The 17669-nt window shown below is 33.0% G+C and overlaps 1 protein-coding gene across 3 annotated transcripts; it reads left to right on the top strand.

Moving 5' to 3' along the window:
- The first annotated feature begins 9675 nt into the window (after positions 1-9675).
- Positions 9676-17534, top strand: LOC121261161 (tocopherol cyclase, chloroplastic-like). 3 transcript variants are annotated; one of them, XM_041163371.1, is made up of 10 exons: positions 9676-10183; positions 11311-11558; positions 12153-12232; positions 12901-12977; positions 13469-13638; positions 15149-15246; positions 15750-15857; positions 16397-16513; positions 16910-17059; positions 17247-17534. In XM_041163371.1, exons 1-10 carry the CDS (start codon positions 9885-9887, stop codon positions 17421-17423), a joined length of 1524 nt encoding a protein of 507 aa, XP_041019305.1. In that variant the 5' UTR covers positions 9676-9884; the 3' UTR covers positions 17424-17534. The 3 variants fall into 3 exon arrangements, with proteins under 3 accessions (XP_041019305.1, XP_041019306.1, XP_041019307.1); XM_041163372.1 differs by having other exon boundaries at positions 9680-10183; positions 11314-11558; XM_041163373.1 differs by lacking the exon at positions 9676-10183 and having other exon boundaries at positions 11329-11694.
- The last annotated feature ends 135 nt before the right edge of the window (positions 17535-17669 follow it).

Here is a 17669-nt window from a genome sequence, read left to right as displayed (position 1 = left end):
AAAGATAACTAATTCAAATCTTACACCTAGATCAGACCCAAAAAATAATAGAATAACAAACATTCAAAGAACAAGAGCAGAATATAAAAAATAAAGAAAATAACATGTCCCAACCAAAGGTACTATGGATTGTTCCTCAAAATTAGTTTGTTTCGGAAAACTTTTTTTTTTAAAAAAAAAAATCCACATCATTCAAGTCTTGAGAAATTACAACTAAGCAAAAATATGCACTATTTAAAACATTAGATTTTCACACACAAATACCCTTTGAATTAAAGGTACTCCTGATTTTTTCACAACTCAGAGAGACAGAGACAAACCAAGACACTGATCTGAAGAGATTTCGAGATGAGAAAACACACACATCAAGAAAAAACAGTTTCTTCCTTCTCCTGGTTAGTCATACAATTTTTTCCTTCTCTTGATTTTAGGTTTTCTGGGTTGCTCCAAAAATCAGAGAGACAGAGAGAGAGAAAGAACTGATTTGAACGGATTTACGGAAGAAGCGCTTTCTACAATGATCCATGCTTCTGCAACTTGGTTTCCGATTCACTCGGTCTCGGCAAGAGGAAAAACACAGAAATGGAGAAAAAAATACAACAAACATAAATAAATAAAAGAAAGGAAATAAAAATTTCAAAACAGATCTTAAAAATCGAAAAAAGTTTCTTAATCCATAATCAGAAAACTCTAACATAACATATATCAATATAAGATCCCACTCCAACATCAAAAGTCCACAAAAAGGTAATTCGGTCTATAATTCTAGGCATCAACTACTATTGGCTTTATATTTTGGTATTTAAAGGTTAGTTTATCTCTGCTATTTAGCTAAGCACCCATGTTGAAGTGAACTACTTAGGTTCTTTCTCCACTATGTAGCTAAACACACACACTGAAGCGAACTACTCAGGTTCTTTCTTAATTCATAATTAGAAAACTATAACATAATATATATCAATATAAGATCCACTTCAACATCAAAAGTCCACAAAAATGTCCCTTCTATTTTTGTAATCTTTCTTATATTTAGGAATTTTCCGTCAATACATCCACCCATGTAATAGTCACAAAAACCCAAATGCACACCTATAGCCATAAATTTGAGGTGCTACTAACATAAAATACTAACATAAATTTGAACTGCTTGTTTTAAAAAAAAAAAATTCCCTAAAAAGCAGACACCTTAAACTGCTACTAACATAAAATACAATAGTCCGACTCAAAGGCAAATTCATCATAAAATGGACTGAAATACTATAATCTGATCTAAACATTTGAAAGTATAAGTTAGATATTAATGAGTGGCCTACCTACTATTACCAAATCTGATGGTGTCTCTTTCAAAAGTTCGTAATAACATTCAGTTTAAATGGCATTATCCTGCAAACATCATAGAACATGTTGCAGAATGGCTACAAATGACAAGCAAATTTCATTTTTGTTTACCTATATATGCAACTGAACAAATTATTAAGAAAAATGTAAAAGAGATGTCCAATATGAGCAACTTACGTTAATATGAGTCTTATTTTTGCTTCCGAGGTCCGTTAAGTAAGGCCTAACATGGTTGAAACAAAAGAACTTACCTATTAAATTGAAGATATTCTCTTGGCAATCAAAAACAGAAATCATAAAGTACTTTAGTCTCACCTTACGTGCTTTGATAATGTACCATCAGGTTCTTCCTTTTCTACTTGTTTGACAGGTAAGGGAAAGGAAATTAAGCAGTGTTCAAGAACATCAACGACTAAATGAAACTGCTAAATATTGATATACCAGAAATGAATAACAGCATGTTGCTTGCTACAAGATGGGTGGTCTGTCGATAATACACACTTCTTAGAACATATGTATAGTGCCAGGAACTAAAAAAAACCTCCTTGAACATCAAGAATATTCTCTGACAAAGAACTCATTCAGTTATAGAAACATCAATATGTTATAGCTAATTACACTTCATATTAAACAAACAATCTACACTTTGTTGTTAAAGGACATAAATATCTCAGATTGGATATCCATATTCAAAAGAGCCACATGTTCTCGAAGAGAAAGTTCTGCTCCCCTAACCTAGTTCACAAGGCAAAATATGCAATGTTGGCTCTCTTGTAAATCTGTCCAACAAAACCTAATTCCAAAAAAACCGCATTAATAAAATAAGGAGAAAAATGCACAAGCCCCCCTTTTGAACTACTACTCAAATTGTAATCACCCCCAAACTATCAACTTTAGCAATCCCCCTCTCTAGCCACCAAATATTTGATATAAGCACATAAAAAGAAAATTGAAGAAACAGAATGAAAAGCTTCATATAACATGAAACATTATACATAAACTCTTTTTGTCCCATTACTCGAATGTGCATTTTCACCACTTCAATCGCAACACAAACTGAACAAAGCTCCACAGATTGTTCACAGTTTTCTTCAAACTTCTTAGCTGCAGAAGGGTCTACTCGACCTTTTCTTCCGCCAGGGTTCTCCATTACTGAAAACAAAATAATCCCAGACATTTACCATCATTGTCCAATTCATAAAAGTCAGGAATTAAAAAATACTGATTATCAAAGAACAATCAAAATCATAATCATAACAGTAATAAGAAATCATGCAAGTCGTAAGAATCAATACTTTTATAAAATAATAACCATATAAACAAAAATTAGGTCGAGGACAAAAAAAAAAAATACCATTCCTATCCAAAGAAGTAGACAAGAGAAGGAAATCAAGTAGCAAATAAAGACATGCCCATAAATTGGAAAAATGAACGAAAAAAAAGCTACCACTAATAAAATCTTTGTAACTCCAACAACTTATCAAAAAAGTTCCTAGATCACCCTTAACAATAGAAAGGGCAACAGGAGATGCAGCAATGATAAGCAGTGGGGCATGGAGGAGGGTTACAGTGGTTGCTTGTTGTCCAATGTTTTAGCCTTGCATGGAGGGGAAGGAAAAAGTGGCTGAGCAGGGGGTTGGGTCGCGACAGAAGGAAGCCTACGTGGCTTGGTACGATGGAGCCGCTACTACAACACGGAGGCGTGTGATGTTGCTGAGAACTGAGGGAAAGGAAGAGAGAAACGAAGAGTGAGATACGAAGAGGGCGAGGCTGTCGGAGAGAGATATACAGAAAGAAGTTTACCGACATGAAGCAGCGCGGCTGGTGGTTGAGCTGGAAATCGCCGAGGTTGTGACCGAGATGAGAGAAACAGGTGGAGAGAGAAGCGTTGGGGCTGGTCTCACGACTTTGATGGTTTGGGTCTGGCGACGCTGCTGCTGTGGGTGGTTAAGTTGGTGGTTGGAGGCAACGCACAACGTCGCTAGCGGCTACCGAGAGTGAAAAGAAGAGAAATCGAGGGAGTGAGAGAGCTATAGGATATCTGGTGGCTGGAGGTGACACACGACGTCTCTAGGGGCTACTGTGCTTTGTGGTTGTTGACGGCGGCAAGAGCCCAGAGAGAGAGTGAGAGCGCGTGTGCGGGGGATTTGCGTATGGTCTCAAATTCTGGATAATATCTCTGCACTCGATGAGAAAACATCCCCTCACCTGAAAATAGAGGTACAGGAGCACTCTCATTGTATTACGTTAAAAGTACAATTTTTTTTTTTTTACGAGTGAATGATGAATTTAGTGCGTTGAAATGTTTAACTGATTTAAATTAAATTAAGTTAAAATAATAAAATATTATTAAAATATTATTTTTTAATATTATTATTATTGTAAGATTTAAAAAAGTTGAATTGTTTATTATATTTTATGTTGAGATTTAAAAAAATTGTAATAATGAATTGAGATAATTTTAAGTTCCAAACAAAAAAGTTTTTAAACTTTCCATTCATATAAATTTTCACATTAGAATAGTTATTTTTTTCATTATATGACAATAAAATAATATAAGATAAATTTGACTTTAGCTATTCACATCAAATTTTTACATTAAATTATTCATTTATTCATTATATAGTAATGAGTAATTAATAATTTTAAAAATATTTTAATTTTTTTAATTATGAATTTATTTTATTTTATTATATTTTACTATTTATAATATTATATATTAATTATAAATAGTATTCTAATTATATTTTTCAATTATCATTTAAAAAAGAGATAAATAATTGATATAAAAAGAAGAGAAAAATAATTAATATAAAATATATTTGATGAATGAATAATTTCTTTTAAATTTAGAAATAATTTTAAAAATAATTGTAACTAAATTCTAATTATTTAAAATTTAGTTATTTCAATATGATCATATTTTATGATTTAATAATTAAATCTCCAATAAATTTAATTTTTAACTAATTGAAAGTGCTAAAAATTACAACTTGCAGTGACGCAAGCACTCGACGGAGACACAAAACCACCTACACAAGCAAAATCATCCCCTTTCCCGTAACCAAAACCAACGCACTGACACAAGCAAAATCATCCGCTTTTCCCTTTCCCGTAATTTCAAAAGTTTCGCCTGCTGAGCATGCTCACGGTAGGCTTGACTCGTTTAAATAGTGAGTGTTCATCTCATTTTTTTTTATAATTTTTTTAAATTTGTATATAAAATATAATAAATAATTTAATTTTTTTAAATTATAAAAAAATTATATTTTAATAATATTTTTTTTTTATTTAAAATCATCTGATCTTATCTTACTATTCAAATCACATCTTAGATTGTAATTGTGGATTAATATGAGATCATCCTATCACAATACTATTATTTAATATTTTGTTATTACTTTTCATACATTTTTTATTATTATTTATTATTTTTTCATATTTATTATTATTTTTCATATTTTTTTTACTACTATTTTCAAACCTGGAATCACCTAACTACTTAAACGTACTAACGTAGCCTTAAATCACTTTCAAAACTAAGCAACATTCACTTGACTTAAGGGAAACACCGTCAGCAAAGAAGAGATCGAGACTCACTAAGGGAGAAAATACGTCGTGCGACGGAGCTGGGCTAAGGTAAAGATATCGATGACTACTAGGATTCCTCTAATAGTGGTGGTGCAACAGTGATACTGAGAGAAAATTTCTTTTATCGTTAGACTGAGAGTAACGCGAAGAGAAGGGGAAGGGATCGGCGTGGCATACCGAGAATTGGCAGAGGACAGAGGATTTCAAGTGGCTGAGCCTAGATCGACGGCGGCAGCTGTTTCCGATGGATTAAGACTGTGCATCCGGACTGGATTTTTATCCGGTCCGATCCGAAAACCGGATATCCGGTAGGATCCGAGTGGGTAACCGCCCGGATTGTTTACAAGGCGGTTAAAATAAATTATAATCGGCAGGGTCCGGTTTGGCCATGCGGTTACCCGTGACCGCACTACTTAAAAAAAAAATTACATTAGGTCATTTTAGTCCCCGCCTCTAGTGATTTCCTCGCTCTCTCCCTTGCTCTCTCTGGCCAAAACCCTAAGGCAAAAGATGAGCTGTTTTCTCCCTCTCTTCAATCTCGATCGTCTCTCCCTCTCTTTAGAGTCATCAGCACAGACCCATCATGGCACGGTGTCCAGATTCGTCGACGACCAACTCATAAAGATTAAGCTTGGAGGGATTCACGACTGCAAGGGTTCTCAGTCAACGGATACACATCATATGGTACCTTGAGAAATTCCTCAAAATAGAGAGGTTCAAGCACTTTGTGCTTCTCAAGTAACCAAATATATGGGCATTGCAGAGGTCGAGCCCCTTTGCTGCTGCTCCATGTTAAGATTCCCCACTTGTGCTCTTGGTGATTTACATGGGCTCTGTCTTCTCCCCTTTATTTTTTCCATCTTATTTGATTTCTTTATCTTGGGCCTCTAATTTATTGTCTAGATTTTATTTGTGCCGTCAGATTTAGTGGGTATTTCCTCTGTTTCCCATATCTTATTATTTTTTCCATACACCCATGTGATGAATCGCCCAATATGCTTTCTAAAAAACATGAGTTTTAGATGTTGTTTGCCCAGATATGGGTTTTGTGTGCTCAGATCTGGGTTCTCGATAAATGTCTATGGGTATTTTTTCTATAAATTTATTGCACTGAATTATGCTCAAACAATGAAACATGCTAATATTGTTGTGACTTGTCTATGGTGCTCGAGGATCAGATCAGACAATGAAACATGCTAATATCGAAGATGGAAAGCATATAGCAAGGTAATATTATATACTCACTACTTGTTAGGTATTCTGTTTGGGTATTCATAAGCTGACATTAGACAAAACTTCTTATAATATCTTAAACCATGTCAAGTGATTACAAGTGCTTGCTTTGGATGCCTTTTTGTCAAATTGTTGCACAATTTACAGCTTTTAATTGCTCTTTGGACAAGTGAGAGCAAAATAAAGTTCCAGCATAATGTTTTGATATTTAAATAGAGTGTTGTATTTTGTTTTCATATTGAATTTGAGTCACTAATAAATACTACATTTCGTCTTCAGGAACTATTGAAAGCTCCATTGGTTTTACGGTACTCGATATAAATATATATATATATATATATATATATATATATGCTTTTGATCAAAAGAGGGCATAATCTTGTACATTCCCCTAGTCACAGATAAATTTAAATGTGTTTTTTCAGACAAGTCAACAAGCTTCTTTTACAATCACTTCTACCTACAAGCTTCATAAATCCATACAAAATTGTGTTCTTACATAAATATCTTTCAAACAATGGAGCTACCTCCTAATCTGCAAGATGATGGCTCTGAATTATGGGAGCCATTTCGAATTTGTTCTTTGTTAAGTTGATGTTTTGCATTATGATGTAGACAATAATGTAATATGCAGTGTATTGTGAGTGGTGATATCTATTATTAATTATTAATTATTATTTTTTAATAAAAATTTGAATGGGCAATAAAATGTTTAAAATGCCTATAAAGATAAATCACTATATAAAAAATGCGTATAAAAAATAATAAATATAATGACCTATTAAAAAAAGCCTTTTAATAAGTGTTCAAAAGATTTTATTTCAAAGGCTTTAAAATTGTTTAAAAAATATCTTTAAAAAAAAATCATTTTAAAAAGTGCCATAAGGTTTTTATTTTTAGAAAGCGGTAAAAAGGTTTTTTAAAAAAACCATTTAAAAAGTGTTCAAAAAATATGTAAAAAAATCCGGATCCGGTTAAAATTTGGGTATTCGGACTCAAATTCGATACCCGTTTGGATTTTGACCGAATTTATCCGGGTGGATATCCGCATGGTTTTAAAAAGTCAAATCCGAATGCATAGCCTTACGATGGATCATAGATCACATTTTGTCGCCATTTGATTGAGGAAAAATAGTGAAGAAAAAAGAAAGAGAAATCGGCGAGGTCTTACCAAAAAGAAAAAGACACCATGCATGATGGATCTAGGTGGCCGGAGTCAAAGTCGTCAGTTTCTGAATTTGGTTGCGAAAGAAAGTGAGGAGACGGTTGCTGTGATATATCTATATAAATTTTTTTTCAGCTGCTGGTAAGGAAGTCAATCTCACGTACTTGGGAAATCTGGCCGTGAGAATGTCGGCGTAAGAGCCGAAATCTTCAAGCAATGCTGCAGGTGTAGGATTACAAAGGGTAGAGAACTAACGAATAAAATCACATTTTAAAATATAAATTTTAATTTTAAGCTCTCTTTTTTTCCAACTATAATAAAACTATACGTGAGTTGGAAATATCAATTTCATGAACAAAAAATAGTTCTATATTCTTAAAACAAGTTAACTATTTTCTGAAAGCCAAAAAAGAAAAGTTAACTATTTTCTGGACAGTCTGATCACATGATGGATGTGAAACAAATACATGTCTACAGTTAACAAACAAACATTAAAATTTACAATATTTGTATATATACCTCTTGACTTCTTTTTTAGAAATCATGCTTTAATTCACCTATCTATATTGTTTTGCCACTACATGATTAATAGTTATCTTTTATAATTTACAAAATTCAAAAATACTTCCACATTATTTAGGTTGTGTTTGGATGTTGAAGTGAGTTGAGTTGAGATGATAAAATATTGTTAGAATATTATTTTTTAATATTATTATTATTTTAAAATTTTAAAAAGTTAAATTATTTATTATATTTTGTATTGGAATTTGAAAAAATTGTAATGATGAGTTCGTTAGTTATATGATTATCAATTTTAATGATTAATTATAATCTATATGTATTTTGAAAGTTATATATTGCCCTATAGAAAACGCAACAATACTTTTATCTGGACATTTGCTTTGCATTCAAACTCCTACGTGTATAAATTATAATTATGAATGCAGATGGTTGTAAGTTCTAAGATAAATCTTTAATAAAAATAATTCGAAGGCTGCGATCTCTAGATAATTTAGAATCTAGATGTTATAGTCGGCAAAACTTTACGGTTACAGTTTGTAATGTGCAAAACTCCTCATTTAAATTTTTTTTTTCTTAGCAACTCCTCATTTAATTTAGTTACACGATTATATTAGAAAAAAAAGTTAAAAATTGAATAAAATTTTATTAAAATATAATTTTTATTTTAAAATTTAAAAAAGTTAAATTATTTATTATATTTTATTTAAAATTTTGATAAAGTTATAATAATTAGATAAGATAAAATGAAATGAATTGAGAATGTTTTTGTAAACAAACTAACCTTAGTTACTTAGGGTGTATAGGAACTGACTGGACCGGATTGGCCGTCATCGATAGGAATCGATTATCGGAGTCAGAAACCAGTCAAAATAGATTGGCCAGCGATAGGAATTTGCTAAATTCGACGTTGGCTGATTCAGTCTCGATTTGAACCAATGTCAAACTGTCGAACTGCGATAACATATATATATATATATATGTATTTTTTTAAATATAGATGAAACGATATCATTTCACTTAATTGAATAAAATAACGTCGTTTTGGTCATTAAGTTTATTAAAAAAAATAATGAAACGATCCCTTTTAGCTTTAATTCAAGAAAAATATTAAATATATTTAAGAAAAATTTATAAAAATCTTATTTTTCTACGTATTAATTATTGATACATTAAAAATTATTAAATTTTAAATTTTAAAAAAATTAATAAAACGAATATTATAAATAAAAATACAAGTAAAACTGTAAGTACCACTCCTCTTAATCCAAATGACGGCGTTTCCAAATAACCGCCCCCTCTCTCGTCTTCTTCTTCTTCCTCTTCTTCATGTCTTTCCACTTCCCTCCCAAGTTTAAGCTCCCTCCTGATTCTCAGTTTCTATGTCTCACTTCCCCTTTACAAAAATGAAGCCGCCGCCCCTAGTCCCGCAGACCCCCACATCGTCGCTACCCTCCGTTTGTTAAACCCACGCCTCTCCGACCTTCTCTCATCTCTCTGTTGTCTCCAACGTCTCTGCGACTCAAGGTTCACTTTTTTTTTTTTTTTTTTTTAATTTGTGATTTTGTTATGCATTTTTTAGTTTTTTTATGAATTTTGAGTTGATTTATTTTAAAATTCATGATGTGAGTTTAAGAATAGATTAATCACCGCCGACCGTTGAACCGATCAGGATTCTGGCCGGTTCTCTCCCTAACTATCGGCCAGTTTTGGTCGGCATGAAAGATCTAAAAAACTGTCGGTTTGGTTTTTAGCCCTATTAGTTACATACTACAGTTTTTGACTTTTTTAAAAAAATTCCTTATTTCGAATGGTTCCTGATTTGCGCGTCATCGCCTTCAACCGTGGTACGGAGCCCACTCCTGTCGCATTGTGCCTTGAATGCTGGACCGCTGGTAGTTGAGTGAGGTCCGCTGGAAGTTAAGTGAGGTAGAGCACGACTCTCTCAGTATATAAAACGACATGCTCGCATAGTGTCTGAGCAATTTAACTTCTTTAAACCCTTTTCGGATTATCAAACTCGAGGAGGTCATTTGCAATGGAAGCAAAGGTGTGTTTCGTCTACAAACCTCACCGTTTCAATTCAAAGTTAGGGATTCCATTTGTAAACCTTAATTCCAGTGTTAAACTAGCTCGGTCTTCAAAACTCGGGAGGTTAAGGGAGCTTGGGTTCCGGACGAGTCCATGCGTGTTCGCCTCCAATTCAATGTCGAAAGGTCAATCCCATGGGTCTTCTTCTACTGTTGAAAGACAGATAGACGAAGATAGTTCGGGCTCTGTCAGTCCACTCTACGTGCCGACGCCTCCGAATAGGGAGCTTCGAACCCCTCACAGCGGGTAATTTTTTCTCTTATTATATTAGTAAAAGAATTTAGAATGAAAAAAATTAAAAATAAATATAAATAAAGATACGTTTGGTTATCAAACTCACCTTAATTCATCTCAACTCATCATTACAACTTTTTCAAATTCTAAAATAAAATATAATAAACAATTCAATTTTTTTAAAATTTAAATAATAATAATATTAAAAAATAATATTTTAATAATATTTTATCATTACAATTCAACTCAATTCATTTCAACATCTAAACATACTCTAAATGTGTTACGTGGAAACGATAACTACAAAAACTTTTCAATCAGCACTTGGGCTATGTAAATGCAATAGCCTTGTTTAGAGTATTCACGATAGTTCTTTTATCTTATTATTTAAAATATATTATTAATTTTTTTTTATATGGTAATTTTTACAATATATCATATATTAATTTATCTATTTTTTTCATATTTAAATAATTTATTATTATTATTTTAAAATATTCTATTTCTACCAATAAATTTGCAAAAGCCATATATATTTTTTATATTTACAATATATTTTTATATACAATATAATTCAGTTTTATACACAGAATAAAAATATATAAGCTAAAAATAAAAAATAAAAGTAAAATCAAAATACGAAAAAATTGAATAAAAAATATTTTTAAGATATTTTTTAGAAAAAAATGTGCTTTAATTTTTTAAATGATGGACAATAAAAAGAATTTGCTTATATAGCAAAAATCAAAATAAAAGAAAATGAAAAAGTAAATAAAATATAAATAATAAAAAAATATTTACAATAACAGTACCCGTTATATATAACAGGTTATTGTTGCAAATTGTAATTTAGATTTCCTTTTACATAATCCGACAGAGCTCCTTTATTGAGCCATTCTCCAAATAATTTACATTTTTAATATAATACTTACCTTGAGAATGCTCTAGCCGTTGGCAAGTTTAGGGAAAGGATTGAAATTCTAGGTTCTTTTTGTTACCATTGTGTTTGTATTTTTTTTTATTATATTTTTTAATAAATAACTTGCCACGTTAAGAAATCATCTGAACAGCTAGTAAAAAAAAAAAAAATCATGCAAATTTCATTGGACAGAAGTAAATAACTTGCCAACCGTTTGAAGTAGGTACCATTTCGACGGAAGTACAAGGAAATTTTTTGAGGGTTGGTACTTCAAGGTCTCAATCCCGGAACGGAGACAGAGCTTCTGCTTTATGTATACTGTGGAGAACCCTGTCTTCCGTAAGAAATTAACACCATTTGAAGAGGCACAACATGGACCTAGATTTACCGGAGTTGGGGCTCAAATTCTCGGCGCTGATGACAAGTATATTTGCCAATACTCTCAAGAATCTCAGTACTTTTGGGGAAGTAAGATTTTCTTTATGCCATCGAACCAATTGCCTTATACTTAGAAAGAAAATCACAGCACCTAGGCCGTTGCAGCAGTTTGTGAATCCTTTTGTCAACCTTCCTTTGGTTTCTTGTTTTTCACACAAGCAATTATGTTATACTTGTTGACTTGATAGCTGCAAGATTAATTGTTAGAGCATTTTCATTGGATTCGCTGCATGTAAATGCAAATCAAACTTTGGCTAACAATCCTTTAAAATGGTCTACATTGAAAAATGCAAAGCCAAATATATTGCTTGCTAGCTACAGTAACTCTATATTTGTATGGTTAGTGTTCACCCTCCATTAAATAATTTATATTAATTTCTTTCTCATTTTGTTGCTACATAGCAGTTGCACTACTGATTATTATTATTATTATTATATATATATAGGTGTTTGAGTTTATACAATTTTCAATGGATTTGAATTGTAAAATATGAGAAAAATAAATTAGATAAAAAATATTAAATTAATGATATTTTATTATTATTTTGACTAACAAATAAATAATGTGATAATCTTTCTTGAATGATCTTAGTCCGTCTTGACTAACACTTTTTTAATTTATAGGTAGACATGAATTAGTATTGGGGAATACTTTCGTTGCCGAAAAAGAATTGAAGCCTCCAAACAAGGAGGTCCCTCCTCAGGTTGATCCACCAACTTTGGTTTTAATTTTTGTGTATTTATGTTGAAATTATTTGTCTTAGAAGTCCTTTACTTTTTAATTCAATATTTCCTTTTGGTGGCCATCGTCCCCTATCCTAGTAGTTGTGGTTTTTTTTTATGAGGATAATGATACCCTCGTATTTTTTTTACTACTATTTTATTATCCAATAATTTTTTTTCCTTTTGCATTTTGAATCTGAATTAAAAATCTGAAAAAATGATCTTCTTGCATAATTTAGAAAAAAAAAATTTCAATCAACCAACGTAATCATGTAATTTAATTAAAAATAAATTCAATTTTATAAAAATTGACATTTTTTTACTTTTTGAGTCAATTTTTATAACATTGAATTTATTTTTAATTAAATTACATGATTACGTTGGTTGTTTGAATTTATTTTCTTCTAGATTATGCAAAAATTCATGTTATGAGATTTTTAATCCAGATTCAAATAGCAAAAAGAGAGAAAAAAGTAATTAGATAGTAAAATAACAGTAAATGAGGTGTAAGGATATCATTACCCTTTTATGATCACAAGTGGACCGGCAGTGAATGCATATATGTTATTATAATCATGTCCTGATTATGTTAAAGTCTAGCAAAAGACAATTTTTGTTCTTTCCTTGCTTATGTCATGTTGTCGCACAGGAATTTGATAAAAGAGTGTTGGAAGGTTTCCAAGTTAGCCCACTTTGGAATCAAGGCTTCATTTGTGATGATGGCAGGTAACAACTTATTGCGTCACATATTCTAATTCTTCAGGTAATTAATATAGGCTGCGTAAGGATATTTCTATCTGAAATTTGTATGGTATAGTAGACTTCCTTTTTTGGCCTGCAAGTGAATAGAAGTTTTCTTTAGCCCTACATTTCTTTTATTAAATGTTTGTAGATTTTGGGACAACATTATGTGTTGGGATGTAATATATTACACATCAAATATGTAAACAATGAAGGGGAGGGGGAAAAAAACTCAAAAACCGTTTAATTAGTTATGAGAAATACTTTAACCACAAATGGATTATATAAAAGTATTCTTACAAATTGGCATGGCTTGATATAGTTCATGATATTATAAAATTATTTTTATTGTAAAATTGATCTAATAGATTAGATAAAATCACATCAATTTGTAAGATTATTTTAATATAATTATTTTGTGTATGGAGCAGTACTGGTTAGTTATTGTTTGGTGTGGCTTGGCTTTTCAATGACAGATCAAATTACGTGGATACTGTGAAGACTGCTCGTTGGGAGTACAGTACCCGCCCTATTTATGGCTGGGGTAATGTTGGGTCCAAACAGAAGTCCACAGCAGGCTGGCTTGCAGCTTTTCCTGTATTTGAACCCCATTGGCAAATATGCATGGCAAGCGGACTGTCAACAGGTATTATATTCTTTTTTTTTGAGGAAGAGGTCCCCGCTCTGAAATTTTTATTGATATAGTCCTGCGAAAGAATGCCATTGTAACATTATAAGCTCCTTGTGGTACAAGTCACCACGACATTATTAGATACGTCCACCCATTAGCAATTAAGATTTGGCTTTTTGATAAGCAAGTCATTTTTATGAAAATTTGCACAGAGGTGCAAACCGGATCACATATTGTATGTGGGAAAAGCTGATACCAAGTAAAAGAGGTTTAAAGTACTATCTACAAGAGGAGCACTTGACTAGAGAGGAGAAGGAAAAAAAGAAAACATATAATCTAAGTATAGCTAAAGCTAGTTTGAGTTGATGCCTTGACATTTTTAAGATATAATATAAATAATAAAATCTATTTTATCCCACTAACTTAAGTTTTTGGAACAAGTAATGATTCCACATGGTATTAGAGCAGAGATGTCGAGTTCGAACTCTGACTTTACACTCTATCACAATTAATTAAATATTTTACATGTTGAGCCACCTATTGAGGGAATGTTTGGCCTACATGTGAGGGGGAGTGTTAAGATATAAAATAAATAATAAAATCTATCTCTTCCCATCAGCTAAAACTTTTAGGATAAGTAGTGATTTCACAGACATAGAGGGTTCTCAATACAACAGAACTAAGCTCATCCGCTGACTATTCATGGCCTTCAAAGTTCCCCGAATTGTGTTCCTTCCACAGGCAATTTTATGCACAAAGGAGCTATCCAAACTCTTTAGTTTTTGGCTGTTGAAATCAACTGAACATATTTCAAATCAATCATTGATAGAACTCACTATTTTTTCAACTTCACATAAAAATGTTAAATTCATCTCAACCTATTTCATACATTCAAATACATATTACAATCTATTTACATTCAAACACATCTCAATGAAACTTACAGAACACTACTATTCATAGATCAACTTAGATGATCTGAGCTCAGCATCCAAAAACTGACTTCTCCAGCACGCCAATAACTCTGAAACCCTTTGGTGCATCCCCCCACTCCACTCTAAAAAGATAGAAGTATGAGGCCCATAATGTTCTAGCGACTTTGCAGTGAGCAAGAGATGATCAATTGTTTCCCTACTCCTCTTGCACATACAAAACCAATCTATTACTAAGATTCTCCTCCTCAAGTTATCTCGATCCATATACGTGAATCCGTGGGAAGCTTTATAAATTCTCTCTGAAATGAGTTTTTGAAGTAATGGTATTCTACAAACTATCATTTTAGCTTTGAAACCTTTGAAGTCCTACAATCCAGAGGGACAGGTTGACAACTCTTATATCAATGGAACTGATGTTTGCAGTCCTTATACCTGGCTTTAGTTGACTCTATTCTGTGATATCAGTTTTTCTTTTGCTATGATTATGTGCCTCTCACCCAGAACCTATTTGCTTCTATTTGAAATTTCTTTTTCAGAAATCTGCATGCCGCATTTAGGACATGTTCTCAGATTTTAAATTTGGATTTCAGGCTCGATAGAGTGGGATGGTGAAAGGTTTGAGTTTCAAAATGCCCCTTCGTATTCCGAAAAGAATTGGGGTGGAGCATTCCCAAGAAAATGGTTTTGGGTAATTGTTTCTTAGCTCTTTATAGATATTATCATTGTAAACTTCACTTCTTTGTATGTTCATTGTTGTTATACGTGAGCTTGAGCCTTTTTTCCAAGAAGTAAATTGCTTGAAAGAAAGGGAACAGATATTAAGGCAGAAGAATCCTTTGCCCTTTCACTGCCATTTGAAGAGTGGCTGTTACTTTATGTTGCTTTCTGCCCTTTAATTCAGAAGAGGTAAATATTTTGGCTGAAACAGAGGGCCAGGAAACTAAGACTGTTGCTTGCTAGCAATTAAAGGTGTAACGACTCCATCTTTGGTGATGGATGGAACCCACTTTCTCTTTGACCCATATATAAGTAAGGTTGTAATTTGTTGGTGGAGCTCCTTTTCGAAGATATTCATTCACCAGTAGGTTTCTGATTGAGTAAGCGTATTCATTCTTTGGTGTCTTTACACTGATGATTATTGTTTCTGTGCTGCTCAATATCGGCCTCTTACGTATTAATGTCTTACTGCAGGTTCAGTGTAATGGATTTCAAGGTGCTAGTGGAGAAGTTGCTCTCACCGCAGCTGGTGGGTTGAGGCAACTACCTGGACTGACGGAGAATTTTGAAAATGCTGCATTGGTACGTAATTTAGCGAGGCAGTTCTTTTTCAATATTGCTTTGTTTTCTCTCACATTTGCTTAAATTTTTATGGATGGTAAATACAATTCCTTGAAAACTAGAAGATGGTGTCATAGGGAGGTCCAAGGGTACTAAGGGAGAAAGAAAACAGAAAGAAGTTTAGTTGTGGTCGTTTCTCTATGCCAGACTGGTATATAAATTTGTTTCTCTAGCCATGACTTCCTCCATCCTTTTACGAAAAAGGGAGTTTCTAACCATGAATTATTGCTTTAAGACAAAGGAAGTTAACTCACATGGCAGTTATAAAGTTAATATGCTTTGTCAAGATGCTTTTATCCAGGAATCTGGTTCTATTGCATTGAGAATATCTTCTTCCTGAAAATCATGTGAAAAAAGATGAGAAAATTCCTCCATCTTGTTGCCCCAATTATATGGAGCATTTCACTGAAAAACAAGATCTGGTCAAGTGCTTCATCTCAAACTAGCAGTGGCCTCTCTTCTCTTTGCATTGATAAATGTTATGATACTTACTGGTGCAGATTGGAGTTCACTATGATGGAATTTTCTATGAATTTGTGCCATGGAATGGTGTTGTTAATTGGAAAGTTGATCCTTGGGGTTACTGGTACATGTCCGCAGAGAATCAGACACATAAGGTAATTGTGTATCTCTTAATTGATAATTCCATTCTCCAGTCTTTTACGTGCTAGTTTCACATGCCAGTGAAGTCGCCATGATATTGGTGGTCTTTTTTATCTGAACATGTAAAGCTTAACACTCATGTTGCAGTAAGTACTACCTAGCTTTATGGGGTTAGTCAGGTACACCATTCATTCTCAGAGATACCTTCCTGGGCTGCGGACCGAGGTGCCACCTGCCACCTCCTACACTCTTTCCTCAGCAAAAGAATGTGAAGCCAAGCTGAATTTAGGCATAAATTAGTGAATTTATTAGGTTTTGTAGGATTTAATTGCTTGCTTTGAAAGATTATAAGATGGTGATATCAGGGCTGTTGCAGGAGTATAAACAATAACATATTGTTGTCTGTTCAGGTTACATTGGAGGCAACAACAAAGGACCCCGGTACAGCATTGCGCGCTCCAACATCAGAAGCTGGATTTGCTCCAGCTTGTAAAGATTCTTGTTCTGGTGTCCTAAGATTACAAATGTGGGAAAGAACATGTGATGGCAGTAAGGGGAAGGTGTGTCACTCTCTCTCCCTCCCTCCCTCCTTCCCATTATATTTGATTATTTTCTTTTAATTAAGTAAATCAATTAGATTTTATACCTCTAAATTTATTCGGACTATTGGCAACTTTCTAGCATTTGCTTGTTATGGAGCATTTTAAAGGAGTTTTGACGCCTTAAATAATTCTTGTTAATTTACAGATCATATTGGATGTTACAAGTAACACGGCGGCAGTAGAAGTTGGAGGGGGGCCGTGGTTCAACACTTCGAAGGGTGAGACCTCCACGCCGGAGCTCCTTCGCCGAGCTCTCGGGGTTTCCCTTGATGTGGAGGGGATATTCAATTATGTTCCAATATTTAAACCACCCGGTCTATAGCAAATTGGTTAGATACATTCCTTGTAACTACGGAACGAAGTACGGCATGCCCATTCCAACAGTGCCCCAAACTGCTTTCCTTTAAGCAAGTTAATAATTTCATGTTTTTAATTACAAGTTTAATGGAAAAAAATGATAGAAATAGGTTTTCTGATTTTTTAAAGGCTAAATTGATAATACGGGTGCTTCTATAATAGGAGGGAATAAATAGGATTTTTTTTTTTTTAATGGATAGAATAATATTTT

This window comes from Juglans microcarpa x Juglans regia, chromosome 4D, assembly GCF_004785595.1.
Source record: "Juglans microcarpa x Juglans regia isolate MS1-56 chromosome 4D, Jm3101_v1.0, whole genome shotgun sequence".
Classification (NCBI taxonomy): Eukaryota; Viridiplantae; Streptophyta; class Magnoliopsida; order Fagales; family Juglandaceae; genus Juglans; species Juglans microcarpa x Juglans regia.
This window is presented reverse-complemented; position numbering and strand designations above follow the sequence as displayed.

Coding starts and splice junctions, on each gene's coding strand:
- LOC121261161 (XM_041163371.1), top strand. CDS start 9,885: ATGGAAGCAAAGGTGTGTTTCGTCTACAAACCTCACCGTTTCAATTCA. Junction 13,639..15,148: donor GGCAAGCGGACTGTCAACAG/GTATTATATTCT, acceptor TTTGGATTTCAG/GCTCGATAGAGTGGGATGGT. Junction 15,247..15,749: donor TCCCAAGAAAATGGTTTTGG/GTAATTGTTTCT, acceptor GTCTTACTGCAG/GTTCAGTGTAATGGATTTCA.